Below are 20161 nucleotides of genomic sequence, written 5' to 3'. Positions count from 1 at the left end.
TTTTTAGTTTGTAGATGAGCCTTTTTTTCCTCTGCTAATTACGCCACTGCAAAACATGTTGCATATATAAATACTGATTTAAAAAAGATACAATTTTATTCTTTTATCCACTTTTTCATACTGTGCAGGAGCCCTAAAGAGATAAAAGTAACTGACATGTTACTCAAGGTGACCCAAAGTGCATTAGAGACAGGCACATTCACAATACAGGTCTCCAAAAATCCGGTTTCATAACACATGAAAAACTGAAAAGTGTGTTTTGTTGCCTTGAGTAATTATAGTGGAAAGTAAAAAGCACAGTGATTAATTAAGTGTTCATTAAAATGTGGTCATTAAGAAGCTGTCTCGTATGTAAGCTGTCTTTATAGGTTAAAAGTATTGGTATCTGTATTGGAAAAAGCAATATATTTCCTTGGTATCAGATCAATACCAATATTTGTAGTGTCTCACAGCACTAAACTGAAGGCTTTCTTTATATTAGCTGGCTCAAGAAACCCTAAAGCCCCAGTCAGAGATGGCGGGTATCACAATGATGGTTATCGACTTTCTCTGTTAAGCCCACTTTTTGTTTCAGGCTCTGTACTCGCTCATGTAGAAAAGGGATGTTTCACACATTATGTGACAATCCTCGTGCATAAAATAATTCCTTTGAGTACTGCCTGCTCTGATCAGAGACGTTATGAAATAATGATTAAATGGTGATTAAAAAACATAAAACTATAACAATAAATAAGAGAAGAGATCCATGGTGAAGAGTACTAAAATGTTAAACAAGCATTTTGGTTCCAGTTATTTATTTTTATATCAAAGTGTGTTCCCAGTGCAGCTTTTTCCCCCCTTTATAGCTGTTATATTTACAGGACAGTTAAAGCTGTCCGTACTGTCCCACAGCCAAACAAAGGAGATTTAAAAACCAGTTTATTTTTCGTCATCAAAGTGAAATTATTCTTACTGACTGAACAGGTGTTCCTGTGTGTGTGTGTGTGTGTGTGTGTGTGTGTGTGTGTGTGTGTGTGTGTGTGTGTGTGTGTGTGTGTGTGTGTAACTGCTATTCCAGAGGTGTAAAAGAGACTTAGCAGCTTGATTCTTTACTTAGGATCAATTATAAAAATATATGTGTTATGCATCACATGCACATTCCACTCACAATGCAACTAACAGTTTGCTCGGCTGTAACTTCATGATATAAATAAAAGAATTGGTGAAAATGAGGCACTTCGAGCTGAATTTAAAGTGACACATGCAACATAAGCTGCTCCCAGACAGATTGTGGGTCTAAGTTACCATGGTGATTTAGCCCGGTAAAAAAGAGCCACAAAAAAATTGACATGTCTCGCTAACGTTTCACACTACACCGCTCTGATGAATGAATGGTCCCACAGTTAGTTTGATTACGATACACCATAACTGCAAGCCCCTGTGAAATCCTACATCATAACCTTGCGTGCATCTCCCGTGAAATGTAACTACACATCAAGACAATCAACATCCATCGTCGCTTCAAGTGGCTGAATGTCACTGATTTTCTGTGGTGTCTGGTTGCCATGTCGCTAGCTTTTTCAATTCACCTCAAGAGCTGAAAGCTCAAACACTCAAAATTGGTGACTAAAGAAAATTTCTAGAAAGTCTTACTAAGTCAAAGCAAACCTTCTCCTTCTTACTTTTAGGTAAGTGCCAATGTGGTGAGCACAGGAGCGACAGGGGGTGTGGTCATCTCTCCGTCTCCTTCCCCTTCGTGCCTGTCGGCGGCCAGCAGCATAGACAACCTGGCCGCTCCTCTGAGTGACATCACGGTGGCCGGGGCCACCGGTCCCGCAGATGGAGCGACTGGCTCCGACAGGAAAGAAGGAGAAGGTGGGTGAACGCACAAGAGCGCCCGTTGTACCACGAGTCAAAACTTGTGAAAACCCTGCTGACATCACTTTTTCTCTGCAGCTCTACTTGACATGACCATCAACCAGTTCTTAAAGAGCCTGGGGCTGGAACACCTCCGAGACATCTTTCAGCGGGAACAGGTACACAAACAGCATTTCTGATGTGTCAGACTTTTAAAGCGTGAAATAGGAGGAAAAAGAAGGAGGAAGAGAGGCTGTCGTGAATCCAATCCTGTTTCTAAGCAAAACAACTTCATTGGTCTCCCTCTTTTTGTTGTTGTTACTTGTTGTGTGTGGATCTAAGGATGGCAGGATCTGTCTGCATCCTGTGGTCCACCACTGTTATCCTGACTGTAGTATCACAATTGACATAAAACTTGATGCACACATTTTATGTAGCTGTGGACCAAGGGTGGCCACATGCAGCACCACTTTGATCTTATGTGAGCCGAACAAGTGAAACTCCCCTTTCTGTCAGTCTTGATATAAGAAAAAGAAGCCAAATTTCAACAGTATGTCTCACTTTTATCATGACAAAGAAAGCCCCTGTAGTAAATGAAAGAAATCTCTCAGGATTTCTTTTTGGGCTTATGCTGTAAGAACTAAATGTGTAAAATAATCTATCATTTAATTACTTTAGTGGAGTATGAATGGTCACAGTTGAGGTCTTTATCAGTAGGAAAAGCTGTAAAAAGTTAAAAGTCCAAAATGTCCTCCTTCACATTTTCCAAAGCTATCCAAGGGGCCAGATTGGAGTCTTTGGCTACGTCCACACTAGCCCGGATGAATTTGAAAACGGCGTTTTCGTCTGAAAACGCTGTGCGTCCACACTGTCGTTTTCAGTCGTTTTCACAGAGTTGTGCGTTCACATTGAAACGGCCGAAAACGCTTACGTTCCAGTGCTGCGCACGCGTGAAACGCAAGACGATGCGGCCTGCCTCATTTCTGTCTGCCGTTTATTTACTTTCCGGCTCATTGAAACGTCGCAGCAAAATGTTGAGGAAAAGCATCGAGTTAACAATGAGGTGGAGTTGTTGCTGCGAGTAACACAAAAGTACAAAGTTGCAAAAGCGAGTGAGAATTAAAGAAATTGAAGAAAAGCTATCTGGAGCATGTACAAACTGATATTAATCTTTGATAGGGCTGTCAAAATTAAGCGCAAACAAAACAACTGCTGTGTAATGCCCTCCACTATCTTAGGTTAATTGGTCACATGACTGCATCACATGACTAAAATGTGTCATCGTTTTCGAAAAGGCTCCGGGTTCACTGTCCACACTGCAATGCGAAAACAGCGTTTTCAAATGTATCCACTTTGGAGAGCGTTTTCAAAACGTCAGTGTGGACGGAGGCCAAAACGGAGAGACAAAGATGCGTTTCCAAACGAAAGCGTGTTAGTGTGGACATGGCCTTTGCCAGGCCGATCTTGGCTCCCGAGCCTTATGTTTGACACCGCTGCTGTAGATGTAATGAGCTGTGATTTTGTTTTCTTTTCTTTTAAGTAGCTCATTCAGAATTTTAATTTGTCTGGTAATTTTGTCGTCTGTAATTGTTTGATTTATGGTTGCGTATCTTGCAGACCTTCCCATCAGCATTGCGTTTTATTAGCAAGTCAATTAGCAAACACCACAAACATCTGCTTAGCACGCCGGCTTTAGCATTCAGCTCAGAGCATTACCAAATTTGCACATCTTCGTGCTGAAAACTGTGGAAAACGGGCAGATGTATAGAGAGTAAAGAACACAAAGGGAGGCGGAGATCTCCACAGAAGACAGAGAAGAAGGTAAATCAAGACAAAGGGGAGGAAAGAGAGAAAGGTGCTTGAATGGATGAAGATAAAAGAAAAGAGAAGCAGAGACAGAACAGTGAAGGAGATGAAAGAGGTCACAGAACGAGGAGAAAACAGACAGTGAAATAAAGTAACACTGAAAGGTGACAGCTGGTAAAAGGCAGGGTGGAAGCATTGTGGGAGATTCTGTGTGCAGTTAAATTTATTCTTGCCCCCCTCCCCTCCTAAAGGGAAACAAGCCTTCATTAATATTCAAACTGAGAGTGATGCAGAGTGATGGGGTAAGAGTCAGCTGTGTCTACGTTTCTACTTCAGAATGACATGAACAAGAACTCAGAGGTGTGACAAAGAAACAAACATTGCTTCAGCTGACCTGTCACTCGTTATAGATGCCTTTAATTTAGCTGCAGACTTTGCACTTTGCTGCCGTTCAGTGTTCTTGATGAATCGCAGAATAATGGTTTGAACTTTGCACTCTTTGAAGCTTCTTCCTTGTCAAGCCTCACTGTTAACTAGCTTGATGTAAAGGAAGACGTTCAGAGGAGGTTTGCCCAGGGCCTTAATAATGTCTGAGGTCAGCGCCTTAAAGAATAAAAACAGATGTGAAGTTCTCACGCGAAAAGCAGTTTGAATTCTAGTGTTTTTCAAACAGTTTTGTTTAATTTAACCAGTTTTTGGTCCTTTCTTCAAATTGTTTTATTCTGTTAGGGAGATCCGCAAAAGTCAAACGCTATAGTTTACCCCTCCGCGGTGTGACAGGTTTCTGCTTAGCTTATTTCTCCACGGAGCACGTCGCAGTAAACTCCCAGCAGACTACTCAAGCTGTGATGATTTACACCTGTATCAGTGATCAAGGCAGCACGGAGGGAAAGTTATCTCTGCCTCAAGGATGAATCTCATTTCTACTCACCCTGAACAAATTCAGGAGAGCGGCGATGACTTCGCCGTCGTCAATTTGCATATCAACTGGCTTGATTACTGCCATCCATTCATTGACCTTTTCTTTGTGCGGCTGCTGTTTTTCATGAATATTTGTCAGACCTATTTTCTCCGCGGTACATCTTAGATCACTGAACTCATCACTCTTTACAGCGGACAGTTCAGATTATCAGCTTGTAGCATGACCTGCTGCCACTATCGGCACATGACTTACTGTTAAATACATTAAGGCATTGTTAAATCAATTTTTTATGACTGTATAACTAGAGGCAATGGGAAAAATAACAAGTGCACTCTTTTTTTCTTCTGTTTTTTTTTTTGCCATCTCTGGGCAGATTTCACTGGATGTGCTGGCAGACATGGGTCACGAAGAGCTGAAGGAGATCGGCATCAACGCCTACGGTCACAGACACAAACTCATCAAGGGCATCGAGAGACTGCTGGGAGGCCAGCAAGGTCAGTATACTCGAAGAGAACAGCGCACTGAGTGTAACTGAGTGGAAAAGCATTCAAAGGAAGGGGGGGGGGGGTTAATAAAACTTGCCAATAAATATTTAAAACAATCAGTTAGACGTATTTCACAATCAATAACATTATATTCTACTAATGTTCAGATATGTTATCCAGGAAATGTGACTCATTTTATATCTACATGTCAAACACTTGGATTAGATACAAGTAGTTTGTGCCTTGCTGTCTTACACTAATGAAGGCTTCTCCTATCACAGAGGTTGGCAGTGATTCGTGATACCTGCTCAAGAGTGTTTTTGACTTGACAAGATGTTGTGAAGTAGTTTTTCCTAACCATGAAAGTAACTCTGATCATCCACTTTAGTTATCATTTCCTAAACTCTTTGCTATCTCAACTGATAGGTTGAAAAAACAAATGTAAACCTAATGATGGGCTCTTCACTTGCATCAGCACCTCTTTGGACTTCATCAATTTCCTGGAATCAACACTTGGAATCAACTCAGGATTTTTTATTTGATTAATATGTCATTAACTAACATGAAGCCATGAAACTGATTGTCAGTCAAGTCGAGTCTCTGTGTGTAAAAATGACTGTCGTTCCTGAACAATATAATTTGTATAATTTTCCTTTACCTTTTTAATTAAAATTTAGTTGAATTAAACATCTTGATCTCTCTTGCAAATATTTGCTCATAGGTGCAAACCCATACCTGACGTTCCACTGCTCCAGCCAGGGCACCATGTTGATCGACCTGCAACCGGATGACAAGGAATTCCAGTCTGTGGAGGAGGAGGTACGCAAACGCCCCTTTAAGCACATGTAACCTACACACGACACTGACCACATTTAAATTCATAGCACCTTTTTTTTTTAATCTTACCACCTGCATGAATTTCTTTCAGTGTGAAACAACATTTATTCATTTGCTTGAACAGTAATTTCAACCATGTGCCTAAAGACACATCACGCGGTGTCACAGCAGCCAGCTGAACGAGAGGTTTCATATCTGTGGAGCTGCTCCACTGCCTGCATTGCTCTCGTAATTGAGAAGCCGCGATTGAACGAGACAGCCGATATCAGTGTGAATGAGCTGAAATGAATGAGAACAGTCACATGTTAAAAGAAATTTAACAGGTAATTTCATCTGTAATTCTTCCTCGACAACTTGACAAATGACAGTCATGGAGTCTGGACTGATTTGTTTTTTTAAATACCAGAAGGAAAGCAGATGAAATATTTTTACCTACAATTATTTTGCACACATTATTTTTGCTGTATTATGCCACATTTCCCCACAGGCACTGTGAAGGCATCTACTCTTGATTGAATGAGCTGCTGCTTTCCTCTCACACTTTATAGTTATTTTAACTTTTCACATCGAGTTAACAATGAGGTGGTGTTGTTGCTGCGAGTAACACAAAAGTACAAAGTTGCAAAAGCGAGTGAGAATTAAAGAATTGAATTGAAGAAAAGCGATCTGGAGCATGTACAAACTGATATTAATCTTTAATAGGGCTGTCAAAATTGAGAGCAAACAAAACAACTCCGCTACCTTAGGTTAATTGGTCACATGACTGCATCACATGACTAAAATGTGTCATCGTTTTCGAAAAGGCTCCGGGTTCACTGTCCACACTGCAATGCGAAAACAGCATTTTCAAATGTATCCATGTGAAAAGTGTCACTCCCATCTGATGTGGACACCGGATCAGCTGGAGGCGCAATCAAAGATTGCAGCGGTCCCAGATCAGCTGTACACACTGGAATACTCTCCCATGTTGCTTGTCTGTGTTTATTGTGCTATGGTGTGTTGATATCTGTGCATTCCTGTATTATCCTTTTGTGTTACACATTTCGATGTTTTTTTTCCTTGCTACCTGGCCTGACCTGTCTCCCCAATGTGATGTTTGTGTATTGTATGTACGGTCGGCAAGGTCTCTCATCTCTGTGGGCAACTGCAACTGACAAATAAAGGCTATCTCATCTCATCATCTCATCTCATCTCATCTTATCTCATTTTAGAAATCTGAGGGAAAAAAAGTTTAGTGTTTATGATGATTCATTGTTGTTATGTTTGATGATTTCCTCCTCAGCTACAGAGCACGATCAGAGAGCACCGCGACGGAGGCAACGCGGGCGGGGTCTTCAGCCGCTACAACATCATTAAAGTATGACCTACAAAACACATCACACTGTACAAATACAGAAATAAGTGATTTTTATTTTCTTCCCTCCTTTAAAGCAAAAAAAGAAAAAGCAATCTGGACATAAATTAAGCATTTTATGTGTGCTGTTTCCCTCCTCTCTTTCCTCTGACTGCAGATTCAGAAGGTTGTGAATAAGAAGCTGCGGGAAAGATACACACACAGACAAAAGGAAATTGCAGATGAGAATCACAACCACCACAACGAGCGCATGCTCTTTCACGGTAAATAAACACTGTGCATGTGGTAAAATATGAAAGCATGCTGAGCTTCTTTAAATATAGTCCTGCTGATTTACTTTTTTATGCTGAAATGCTCTGACAAACATTTGCACTCCTGTAATGAATATTTGTGAAATACATTTGACTCATGTACCAAACATCTGAAAAGGAATGAACTCTTCCAACAAACACAGCTAAGCACACGAATCCAAAATTGGATTATCTCAGTATAGGACAGTTAGTTAAACTTAGTATTACTCTTGCTGTGAATCCATCATCAAGTGGACTAGAAAAAACCCCCAATTCATCCCCAAAAAGGGGAGTAGTTTTGAATTTTACTCTAGTTAACGGTGTTGTCAGCGCCCTGCGGGGTGGGCAGGGAGTGTGGACACCCAACTTTGTGAATGCGATACCATACATGTACCTACTGGGAGGCTGAGACAGCTACCAGTATTTTTTTTTCCCTTTATTAATGTTTTTGGAACTTTTGGTATCATGAGATGGTACCTGCATCCCTTTCAACTTGCATTGATAGTCCAGCCCATACATGCCATCACAAGATGGTCTGCTGTGTCTTCCAGCACAAGTCTCAGGAGTGTGTTGGAGATACCAAGAGACAGGTTTTAACACAAGGAGAGCTGCAGGACTACTGTCTGCTCTTTTGATCGATGAGAAACAGAAGAAGCACCACTAGAGCCCCACAGAATGACCTCCAGATGGCCACCCATAAGCATATTTATCACATTATCTGTCAGAAACTGACTTCATGAGCAGGGCCCAACATCCTTTATTGGAAGGGGTAATCACAGCTCAGTGCAGCTCAGTTGTCATTAGTTGTCATAGTCTGGCTGTGCTGGACTCTGAGCGCATGTCCCAGTAAAGGATGTCGGGTCCTCATGCTGTGCTCATGGCATTCTGATGTTATGGGGGTCAGAAACACACACGGGTAGCCCGTTGGACATCTTGTTGTAGGGCTCTGGCAGCGCTCCTCCCTTTCCTCCTCACATAGTATTGGACCGTGAAAGTGCTTATTATTGATTGTGTGCTCTGCTGCAGTCTGACACATCCACGTCGGCGCTGCGGCATCGACTACAAACATTACACCAGATCCATTTAACCTGCAGCGTTTAACTGTCATACAGCATTTTGGAGAATAGGAGCACGCATACCATTCAGTTTTGGATGATTTCTACAGACACTGAGGCTAACATGGTGGCAGGTTTAACCACGAGGTTAAAATTTAGACAGCATAAAAAAGGTCCATAGGTTCAACTCTACATGAGTTCCTGCAAAGACTTAAAAGAACTGCACCGCTCAAAGGTATCCGACAGCTCCTGATATCTACTTTAAAAATCAGTACATGAGCTGATGTGGTGAATCAGTCGAAGCACCTTAAATATCTGTGACAGCTTTGGCTGTCAGCATGCCGTCCTCTAAAGCTCAAAAAGATGAATTAACCGGAGTATGTGAAATGCATAAATTCTGTTTCCTTACATGGAGGGAAAGTAAGGAAGCGTCGCACTCTGCACTTCCTCCGTCCTCTCCTAGTTTCATAGTTCTCTTGAGGACTAAGGTGCTTTGTAATTAACTGTAATATTATCTTTCTTTTTAACTGCCGTAGAGTGGAATCCTCCCAGTTTCTTAGCTCAGTTTCCAGTACGCAGTACACTACCTTTTCTGGCATCTTCAGAGTCTGCTGTGATCTTTTATGTATTACTCTTGTATCTGAAGACATTTCTGATGCAGGCATCACTGTCAGGACAGACATGCTCACAGTGGAAGCAGCTGAATATTTTGTGTCATTTCTCACTTTTCGGGCCTTCCAGGTTCTCCCTTCATCAACGCAATTATCCATAAGGGCTTTGATGAGCGTCATGCATACATCGGAGGCATGTTTGGCGCTGGCATCTATTTTGCCGAGAACTCCTCCAAGAGCAATCAGTACGTGTATGGGATCGGCGGAGGAACAGGTTGTCCAACCCACAAAGACCGCTCCTGCTACATATGTCACAGGTGGGTGCTCACGTCGGCCTGAGCAGCTTTAGCGAGATCTTTTTCGTTTCTTAAAATATTCTTGAAATAAAAATTGCCTTACCGAAAGATCAAATAAACTGATTTTATCGATTCCATGGTGTGCGTCTGTGTGTTTGCAGACAGATGCTGTTCTGTCGGGTGACACTCGGTAAATCATTCCTTCAGTTTAGTGCAATGAAAATGGCCCACGCCCCTCCTGGTCACCACTCCGTAATAGGACGACCCAGTGTCAATGGTCTGGCATATGCAGAGTATGTCATCTACAGAGGGGAGCAGGTTGGTACACACAGAAAAACATTTTTGCCTTCTAAATTTCAAGGTACTTGGAAGTTTGAGTTACTAAGTCCAACTTTTGAAATTTGGACATAATAACTCATGCAAAAAATGTATGTATTTATTCATGTTTTTTCAGCGGCGGAAACAAGCTTTTAGTGAGTAGTGGCAAGTCTTTGCAGACATTTGGCATCTTCCATGCAAACTGTTTGCACAGTTGTGACCAAAGTAATCGTAAGGACCTTGTCGATGCAGCACCACAGCCAATTTCACCCAGTAATGGCAAGCAACCCGAACTACTCACTCACCAGCCTTTCAGGGAATACACATTATTACTGTCATTCCCAATGGGAACACTGACCAGTCTCTAGCACGGATGTCACAATACCAGGAATTTACTAATTGGTACCAGTACCAGTAGAATTACATGATTCTTGATACCAAACCTATAAGGGCAGCAGCACCAGTTGCCATCTTCTTATTCTGCATATAGCCACTTGTAGCCGTATGCTGCCCCCTACAGTTGTACCTCAATACATACACTGCCTGGTACCCAAGGTACCAAGTAAGAACTGTCATGTTTTCAGAATTGTGGTATGAAATGGTGACCATGTGACTGGGGCTTTAGCAATCAATCATAAGCACTCAGAGAATTATAATTTTTTTCCTAGCGAATGGAGGTTGCCAGGCAGTCGCCAGCTGGTCTCTAGGCCCGTGTGACTGGGTGTTTAAATCCTCAAAAGGACCAACACTGTAAATTCCAAAAATCCTCAGCATACACACATTTGAAATACTTACCCAGCCTTTAAAAGATCATACTTAATTTACTTTGTCTTTCTTGTAGTAACCCACGTTTTTTTCCCTTGCACTGAAATCATAACAGTTTGTTTGACTTTCATGTATTCTTTGTCCTCAGGCTTACCCAGAGTACTTGATCACCTACCAGATTGTGAAGCCAGAGAGTCTGGCCACGCCTGCTGCCACTGCTGAGCAAAAGTCCTAAAGCACAGCTGGGTGCCAAGTTAGCCAGACTGTAGTGGACAAATCTCTAAGAGGACCAGAACTGAACAGTAAGGAGTTTCAAAGCTGGGGGTGGGTGACACGAAGCATCGGCTGGCCAGGAGTCAGATGACCCTCAAACGTGGAAATAAGGAGGAAGAAGAGACGGTGTCTTTCAGTTTTTTGGGGTTGTAATACAGGTTCAGTCCAAAAGGAGCAGACAGTAATAATTAATCATTTGAGGAGAAAATGGAAACTGTTTCATCAGTATTAATGGAAGCTGTTTTTGCAGGCCCTGTGGCTTTGATCTCAAAGTGAAAGCAATTACCACAAAAAAAAAAAAAAAAAACTAAAACAAACAAAAAGCTGTTTTGTTTTTTGGCACCTTTGCACTGCTCCTGTATTCTAGCCCCAGGCTTTAATGTGTTTTTTATATTATGTCCTCTTTTTGCTTTGCACACACACCCACAACATCAAAACAATGCTCCAACGCCACCTCCAGATGCATCGAGAGAACGGAAATTCAGCACGTTTCTGTGTCGTCGCATTTTCACCAGAGGCCGATATAAAGGAGAAGCCACAGGAGGAGAATATGAAATGAGATGAAACGCAAAGAAGCAAGAGAATCGTTGATATCAAAAAGCAAATAAAGCTGCTGACGGGACCTGCTGCAGACTTTCCACTACAGTCCACACCGGGACCAACCACCACCTTACACCCGCAAGTCAGTCAGACCAAACCTGCTCGTTTCAGATCCGCAACATATCAAGCTCATACACTGAAAACCACATGCAGGCTCATCAAAATATAAAATTGGGATCTTAGCTCTCCGGGAAGTTAAGTTATAAGTGGCCAGAGGGGCCGATGGCGCGAAATGGCAGCCTTGCTTCTGTCAGTCTGCCCCAGGGCAGCTGTGGCTACAACCGTAGCTTGCCTCCACCAGTGTATGAATGCGAGAGTGAATGAATAGTGGCATTGTAAAGTGCTTTGGGTACCTTGAAAAGTGCTATATAAATCCATTATTATTATTATTATTATTATTATTATAAGAAGCATGACAGGCTGAGACACCTGTGACAAGCCAGCTAACCTAAACATACCTCTTATTTTTCTCAAATATGCCACCAAAAATCTCGTTTCAAGAACTGATTGCTGCCTTTGTAGTATCACAGGAAATTTGCAGTCGTTATAGGAACTGCATCCAGAACTGCCATGTTGTTTCAGCCCAGTTCTGATTAAAAACCAGTCTTAGAGCCATGAGGATCACAGACGATTAAGGCTATCATACGCATAAACTACTCTCACCTGCCAGTTTATTAGGCGCATCTAGCCAGTAAAAAGTGCTCAAATGAAATCCTGCTTTCTGTTACACCCACATTGTTTTATACCTTTAAGTGGTACTGTCATTTTTCTAGGAGCACCTGCTAACCTGCAAACTCAGTGTGTTGCAAACAGATTTGTGCATAAGCTTCATTTCCAGTTCATTTGGGTTAAACTTCACTCAGCATTCAATAACAAGACAGATAAAGGATGAATTTGTGTCTGCAGATGGCACGCTTGCTTTCTGCTGCTGTCCAGTTTTGTTATTTCAGTCACTGGAAAAGTTGAATGTATGCAGTAGAAGAGATGTGGCGTTCTTTAAAGTCTCACTTTAAGCAAGCGTGATGGTTTGGGTAATTTTGGTTTTGTTTTTTGTTTTTGTTTTTTTTTTGGGGGGGGGGGTTCAGCTAATCACACAATACTACTGTCACTGAAGTATCTTAATGTCACTGACACGTTCCCACATGTGGTCATTTCAGTTCCTTTCCATTCCAACTTTTACTGTTGATGCCCTCTAGTGGTGAAACAGACAAATTGCCAGCTTGCAGTACTGTGTTGAAGGCTATCAGAGAGGCATTTATTTTTGATTTTGTTTAAAAGTACCGTTTCCCCCCCAATTTCAGGCAGTTCTTTGTTTGTTTGAAAGACTTCATGCTCCTCTGTTTACACTCCTCAAATGTGAAAGTGTCACTGTACTGTAAACTGTTTTCACACTTCAACCCTGAACTTTTTCTAGTCTACACTAGAGTGTCTGCTGCAGTTGGATTGGATATTAAGCGTGTATTTAACTTGCCGGCATGATGTCAGATTGCATCAATGTGTGACTGGGGGCAGGGTGGAGGAGTTAGAGCCGGTGATCTTCCTGCCTCCTGCATACTCCACCCCAGGCAGCTGGCTGGCCTTAATCACATCACACAGAGCAGTTCCAGTAGTGAGGACACAACCGAACCTGATTGTGCTGATATTTTCTGGCATTCCTGTGTAGAAACAACTTAATGAGGCGTCAGCAGCTGGAGCCTGCAAAAAGAGTCTTTTTATATGATGATGAGGCTGATGGATACGTTTCATGTCAGGATGAAGTATGACGCTCATGACTAAACACCAACATGTTACCATTTCTCTCAGAAAGTACTATAAGCTCAAGGTTTTCCTTTTTTGTTTTTTTTTAACTGCAATGACTACGTGTTTTTCTGTTAACGGGTCTTTATTTATAACCTTTAAATTCCCTATAGATCATGGGGAGGGACCACACATGAATGTAGCTGTATGCTTTTATTCACCTCTGGTCATGTCAGGTGAAACGCAGCAGGGCTGATGGTCTTTGAAATCGAATGCTTTTAATGAGACAGTTGGAGTGAAAGCACCGGGACGGTGATTCTGACCATTATGGAGTTCACCTCAATCAGGAGAGATGGTTCATGTCTCCTGACCTCTGTTAGTAGTAAATTTGAGGGTAAAACAAATGAATGTTAAAGTGGTCCTATTGTGCTTAATGCTGTTACAGTTCTGGATGGGCAAAGTTTCGAATAATGGAGGTCAACATATATGCAAGTAGGAGCGCAGAGCTTTGGTTATGAACAGAGAAGCTCCACCCACTGGCTGTATAAACCTTCTGTTAGTGAGGGGCTGCCAATCAGAAGAAAGGTTGCTTGGCTTGTTTTAGATGATGGATGAACTCAAGTGCTACACCTAGGCTCAATATAAGATCAATAAAATTACTTTGAACTGTCAATCACATGAGGTAACACTATTAAAGTCCAAGAATATAATAAAAATAAGCACAATAGGGCCACTTTTATTTCAGATTTTTCTATTTTTTGACTTGCAAGCCTGAATTAACTCAGTTGAACTAAACACTGTAGCTGACCCTCAGAATAACAAATGAAACCTTTTTTGGGTGTCCTCTTTCAAGTTGTGACTTATTGACTAATTGATAGTGTAGGTAGGTTATCACAGTAGAAGAAATTATTTGTGTAACTGTGAATTGGGAAAATGAAAATGAAATGACTAAAAATGGGAAAAATTGAATGAGGAGATTGAAGAAAAGATGACTCAAGCAGAAATGAGGAAAACATTTCAAAAAACCTGAAATTAAACTGAAGTGAAAAGATGTTTTCAGTGGAGAATTGAGGTTGCTTCGCTGGAACAAAATGAAAGGCCCTCGTGTAAAGCCTGTTTTTTGTACTTCCACCAGAAGCTCAATTAAAGTTTGAGTGAGTGTCGGTAGTACAGTTTTTAGATAAAACGGCAGCATCGCTGTCTGCTGTCTTGGTACTGACCTCATTAAGGCCGGCAGATGTTAATTTATGATCAGAGGTCTGTGGGCATTGCTTGAAATTGGAATGTAAATAAACTAAATCCAGATGCACCTTTTAGCGGGTCTTTCATGATTAAATTTTAGTTTATTTTGCCCTCCTTTTTTATGTCATAACCTTTTGAATTTTAATTTTAGCTGGTCTCTGTTCAGTGACCAACCTTGCTGTAAATAGATTGGAGGGGGGAGCATCTCTTCAGTCAGTCAGGTGTTGTCTAGCTGTCTGAGCTGCCTTCTACCAGAAGCCACTGGTTTCATTATCATTTCATTCTGTTACATTTGCCCTCCTGTTGTACAGATGGTTGTACAGATGTGCTGCTGACCAGCTAACATGTGGAACAGAGAAACTCCTTCATGACTATACAGAAGAAAAATCCTTAATAAAAGAATTTAAAGTGTCCTTTTGTTTTTATTTCATTGTAATCTTGAGTTCAGTTAGATACTAAACTGCATGGTAACATAAATATCTAATTAGTCAATCACACGGCACCAACTTAGTGCATTTAGGTATGTAGACATGGTCAAGACGACCTGCTGAAGTTCAAACTTGGCAACAAAACGACTTTGTTGTTGTTGCTAGATTGACTGGTCTAAGTGCTGATTTTTCTCTAAATTTAACATGAACAATGCATGCAAATGAACGTTAGTATGAAAATATATATATTAAACATGCCAGATAATAACAAAACTGCTCATTTACATCTAGTTTCAGCGAAGATCACATAATGGTTTAATATCAGAGACACACAAATATACAGCAAAAAAGAAACGCAAATAACAAATCAGACAAAAAAAACTCAAGTGTGTGTTATTCCAGAATGGAAGGGTGGTTAAATAAGGGTGGCAAAAAAAGTTATGTTGACTGGTGATTCTATGGATTTATTGTTTCTCATGTTAATGAACAAGTGTAGAAACATTCTAGCTGCATTGTCCATAAGGAAAGCTGAATTTGCCTAAAATTCTGTAGCTTTTTACTGTGACATTTAAATGTTATGGAGTCCAAAGTGAGCCCAAGATATTGGCGGAACACAGAGTGTCAACTCAGCCTAAGAAGAGAAAACTGAGGCTGTATTCACACAGGTTCATTAAAATGAGCTCATTGTCTCATTTCTTGAAAAAAGACTTGACCGGACGTAAACTGGGAGTGGAGCTAACAAATCTGCAGCAACTTCATGATCCTATCATATCTTTATGGACCAAAATCTCTGAATGTTTCCAAAACAAAGAATGAAGGTAGGCGTGAAGGAACAAAAAAAACAGGCCTGACCTGCCATTAATAAAGTGTCGAGTGCTGACACACCAGAACTGAGCACGATCTCTAAATCTCAAATGTTTCGAAGTTAAATCAACTTTGTATCATTTCTAAATCACCAAGAAAATAAGAAGAAAACAAGAATACTGATAAAAATACAGGCTTCAAAGTGGTAATTAGCTAAATGACTCATCACATCCACATTCATCATATTTACCCCCCCCAAAAAACCAAACCAACAACAACATTACCCAGAAAACTGGGTGGCGCTCAGTCAGTGTGAAGGAGATTGCTCAGCGTCTGCCTCCATGGACAGAGTCCAAACAAAAGACCTTTCTTGCTCTTCAGCACAAAAACTGCAAATTAATACAAAAAGAAGCCTGGTGACTATTTGAAGCACAATCTTTTGGCAAATGGGGTCCAGCATTTTTGACGTGATCCTCCCCAAGACTGCCACAGTTAATGTTTAGGCCCAATGCTGAATCGCAGAGGTGAGAGTCACAGGATGTGAGCAGCTATTGTGCAAAATGAGAGGAAGAGAGGACTTTGAATGCCAGAGGACAAAAGAGATATTCCAAAAGGATAATGATCCAAAACATGCTGCCAAAATCACTATGACATCACCAAATATTCGCGTAACATCTATCATCATAAATAAAGGTCAATGTCAAAAGTATCGAAAAAGTCAATGATTTTTATCATACATAAGATCAGCTCAAAGGTGATAACATCTAGAAAGTGCAATAAAACTCAGCCACATAAACTATCACGCCTTTAAATGACAACAAAGTTGCATCAACATTATTGATCACCTGACATTTTATTGCAGGGCTGTTTCATTGGTAATAATTCAGAATCAGAATACTTTACAAATCCCAGAGGAATTTATGCACATTTCAATTTCAAAGTGCATACTGTATACCTCCCTAAAGCCCCAGCTGGATTATTTGTTTCACACTTATGTGCCACTGCACCATTTTACAGCCCGCTTTAATGAACGTAACACTAAATCAGAGTCCCAAACACAGACTGTATATAAAAGGTGGATGTGGGCACTGCGGTTTCTCGTGTAAAGTCATGCACACATTGCTTTGGAGTTGTCCACCATACTAGATGTGATACAACCATTGGTTGCCAGGGGAAAACTACATATTCCCTGATTGGTTGGCAGTGGTTCCTGGAGGTTGTAAAGTCAAGTTCAAGGTAAACGTTATTATCCCCAAGAGGCAATTTGTAGTACAGCCAGCTGCAAACATGCACACACTACCTAAAGTCAAACAGACACAAACATGCAAAAGCAACAACACAGCATTCTCATTCAAAACACCAATAGCAGCAGTGACAAAAGAATAAGTACTAGATCAGTGGCAATACATTTTTTAAAAAGTGTAAATGGAGAAGGTTCACCCTCCAAGTTAATGGTATGTTGTTAGTGACCACATGTGTGGAAAACCTCAATAAGAAGGTAAAGCCAATACAGAAGTGCTTTACACATGCATTTTTTTCTAATGGCCAGCAGGGGGCAAAAACAGTCTGGTTGTACAGAAGCCTGTTTAAATTGACCCCTACTTCTCACTTGACCTTTGACCTCAGTAAACAATTTTCTGGTGAGTGTTTGGGCTCAGTTGCTAGCTTCATGTCTGATGATCACAATCCGGTCTTTAAGTCTGACGTCACTAGCCATGTCTGGGCCTAAACTCCGCTGCAGGTCCATAAATCAAACGATCACTCTGGCATCACTGAGAGTTGAAAAACTGTCTAAAGTCTTTCGTCTTTAATAAAATGATCAGCGTTCTGCTCTACCAGGTGTAACAATTGAGTTTAACATCCAGGCATCCATGAAAACGGAATTTATGACATTTAACGGAGTTAGAAATTAGCAGGAAGTTAGCTCGCTAGCTTCTATCTAAATACAATATAGCATGTCCTGACTGCGGGGTTTTGGAAACAAATTCAAACTTAAAGCTCTTCTATCACTTCCAACATAAATGAAGACAGAAAACAAAACAGCAGTGACGTTTGTAGGGTTACTGAAGTTTGGCTAGCTGGTATATAACAATGTTCTACGTGGCCGCTAGTGACACAGCTATGTTAGCATAATATAAACAAGCTAACTTTTTTCCACTCTATAAAAGTTAACGTGAGGATTCCCAGGAACAAATTAACACCACAAAAACCATATTAAACGCAGACTACTTTAGGCCCAGAAGCAGGATTCGTCACATCATCACTTAAAGACCAGATGAGATGATAAGCTCAAGTCACTGTCACTGAGAGTGCAGTGTCCCTTTTTCTTGCAGTCAGATGTTTTCTCATCATATCTGGTTTCAAAATAACACAGCAACAGCCAAGATGTTGAGCTCAAGGCCTCATGCGGTCTTCAGAAACCAGTGGCTGACCATCATCTTTTATTTACAGTCTGTATACAATTGTATGTTCTTCCCTGAGATTAGGAAAGCTCCAATTCGCTTACTGTACTGATTTTACTTGTTTTCTGTATTAGGAGATAAACGACCATGGGGGGTTTAATCATTTGGCAGCATCAGTGTAAGTAGATAAGTAAGCACAGCAATTTATCAAGAAAATGTTCCTCGGGAAGGATAGCGAGAAAAAAAAGAATAATCACCAGTAACCCACACAGATAACAGTGAGAATCACCATTTATGTAATACTCCATCATCATTTGTGGTTAAGGTAAAACGCCAACACAGGGTTCAGACTGGAACCAGCTTAAGAGCACTCAGACTGTTGTGTAATATTAAAAATAAACCATTTCCACCTGTGCTCACACAGTGTAGTTAATAAGAGTACTTTTAAATGTTTTAAAATCAATAATTACTCTTGAAATGTAAATTTAAAAAAAAAAAAAAAAAAGAGTACCTGAACACAAAACAAAGGGGTGAGCTGTTACTGTGATAGCAAACCATGCATTTTGGTAAACACACAAATGGTTTGTGCTGGATTTTATACTTGTAGCACAGCTTCTTAGCTTATCTAAATACACAAGGGCTACTGACATCAAGCTACTAGCTAATCACATGGCAGCCACTCAGCTCATTTAGACAATTAGACACGGTCAAGTGGACCCGCTGAAGTTCAAACTGAGCGTCAAAAAGGTAATTTAAGCAACTCTGAATGTGGCATGGTTGCTGGTGCCACACAGGCTGGTCTGAGTATTTTAAAAACTGCTAAACTACTACTGGGATTTTTCCTGCACAACCATCACTGGGGTTTTACAGGGAGTGATCCAAAAAAGAGAAAATAAGTACATTTGTTCATTATAGGACTTTTTAAGACAAGGAACAGTCACAAAGCACTTTACCGAGGTAGGCCTATCAATAAAAGCCAGAGCACAGCAAAGGCAAAATGGACACGCATGGACCGAGCAAAACACCACAAAGATTACCCAAATGCATCCATGGGTATGAAGAGAGAGAAGGGGTTAAATGGTTTGCAAAGGACAGTCTCCCGCAGTCTTCTGTTGCATGGAATAATAAGAAGGGCCCTATCTGAGTATCTGAGAACCCAGCTTAGTAAATAAGGTAGAGCATTAGGTGGGAGCTTCACCCCATAAGGCCATAAGAGTAAAAACCAAGATTTTAAATTGAACTCTAAATGTGACAGCCAGCCAGTGCAAAAGCTTTGAATGTGGGGTGATATGTGAAGATTTATGAGAATAAGTTAAAAGATTGGAGATCAGAGATAATTAATTAGATCAGACCTTCCCAAAGTGGAGGAACAGTAACTGCGTGTGTATGTGTAAGCGTGTAAAACCTGAAGATAGAGACAAAATACTGCTAATCTGAATATCTGCCATTCTGCAATTCATCTAATGTAAACAACAACTTGGCGCACGGCGTGAAAAAAGACACATACCTTTGACGTTGCGTGATGAACTCTGTATTCCTCGTCCACACATAAAGGCAAAAAAGGAGTTTTAAAAAATCTCGTTTTCAGTGATTCCAAACGCTGTTCACGTGTGGACGAAACAGCTGCGTTGTCAAAAATAGCCGTGTAGGTGTGGACGTAGCGTAAAAGAGTTAGTAGTTTATTTTCTTACTACCTGTAATTTATTGCAGATTACTTGTATTTGCTTAATTGTTTACTAAATGTTTTGAGGTGTGAAATAAACCGCAATGGAGAAAAATAAGGGTGTGTGTGGTTGGAGGATGTGTTTGTGCGTGCATGCGCGTGTGTGTGTGTGCGCGCGCGGGGGTGGGGGTGGCGCGAACATTTTTCTTGTAAAATAAAGGGGGGGCCAGCAAACAAAGTTTGGGAACCACTGAATTAGATGCTTTAGATAGATGGGAAAACAGTCCACTACGATAATCCAAGCGTGTTCGCTTTTTGAGACAACGGTCCTGAGTTTAGTTATATTTCTTACATGAAAAAAGCAAAAACAAAACAAGAGCAGGTCAGAAGGTTGATGTGAGGATCAAATCTTAAAGACTGATTGAAAATAATCCCAG

General features: G+C 40.8%; 1 protein-coding gene across 1 annotated transcript in view; it reads left to right on the top strand.

Annotated features, from left to right (window-relative positions):
• tnksa (tankyrase, TRF1-interacting ankyrin-related ADP-ribose polymerase a) overlaps window positions 1–11773 on the top strand; it is a 107073-nt gene extending 95300 nt beyond the window's left edge. Inside the window, exons 21-29 of the mRNA XM_085359702.1 lie at window positions 1668–1854; window positions 1936–2015; window positions 4938–5058; window positions 5771–5868; window positions 7169–7243; window positions 7398–7503; window positions 9327–9513; window positions 9654–9810; window positions 10724–11773. Of these exons, the coding sequence (XP_085215828.1) occupies window positions 1668–1854; window positions 1936–2015; window positions 4938–5058; window positions 5771–5868; window positions 7169–7243; window positions 7398–7503; window positions 9327–9513; window positions 9654–9810; window positions 10724–10810 (1098 nt within the window). The 3' untranslated portion in view covers window positions 10811–11773. The remainder of the gene's footprint in view (window positions 1–1667; window positions 1855–1935; window positions 2016–4937; window positions 5059–5770; window positions 5869–7168; window positions 7244–7397; window positions 7504–9326; window positions 9514–9653; window positions 9811–10723) is intronic.
• Window positions 11774–20161: the final 8388 nt, after the last annotated feature.

Source organism: Diplotaxodon limnothrissa, linkage group LG7 (genome assembly GCF_057381915.1).
Source record: "Diplotaxodon limnothrissa isolate DT_005_m linkage group LG7, D_limnothrissa_male_GT1.1, whole genome shotgun sequence".
Lineage (NCBI taxonomy): Eukaryota > Metazoa > Chordata > Actinopteri > Cichliformes > Cichlidae > Diplotaxodon > Diplotaxodon limnothrissa.
The sequence above is the reverse complement of the archived record's forward strand: the minus strand, read 5'-3'. Positions and strand labels throughout refer to the sequence as shown.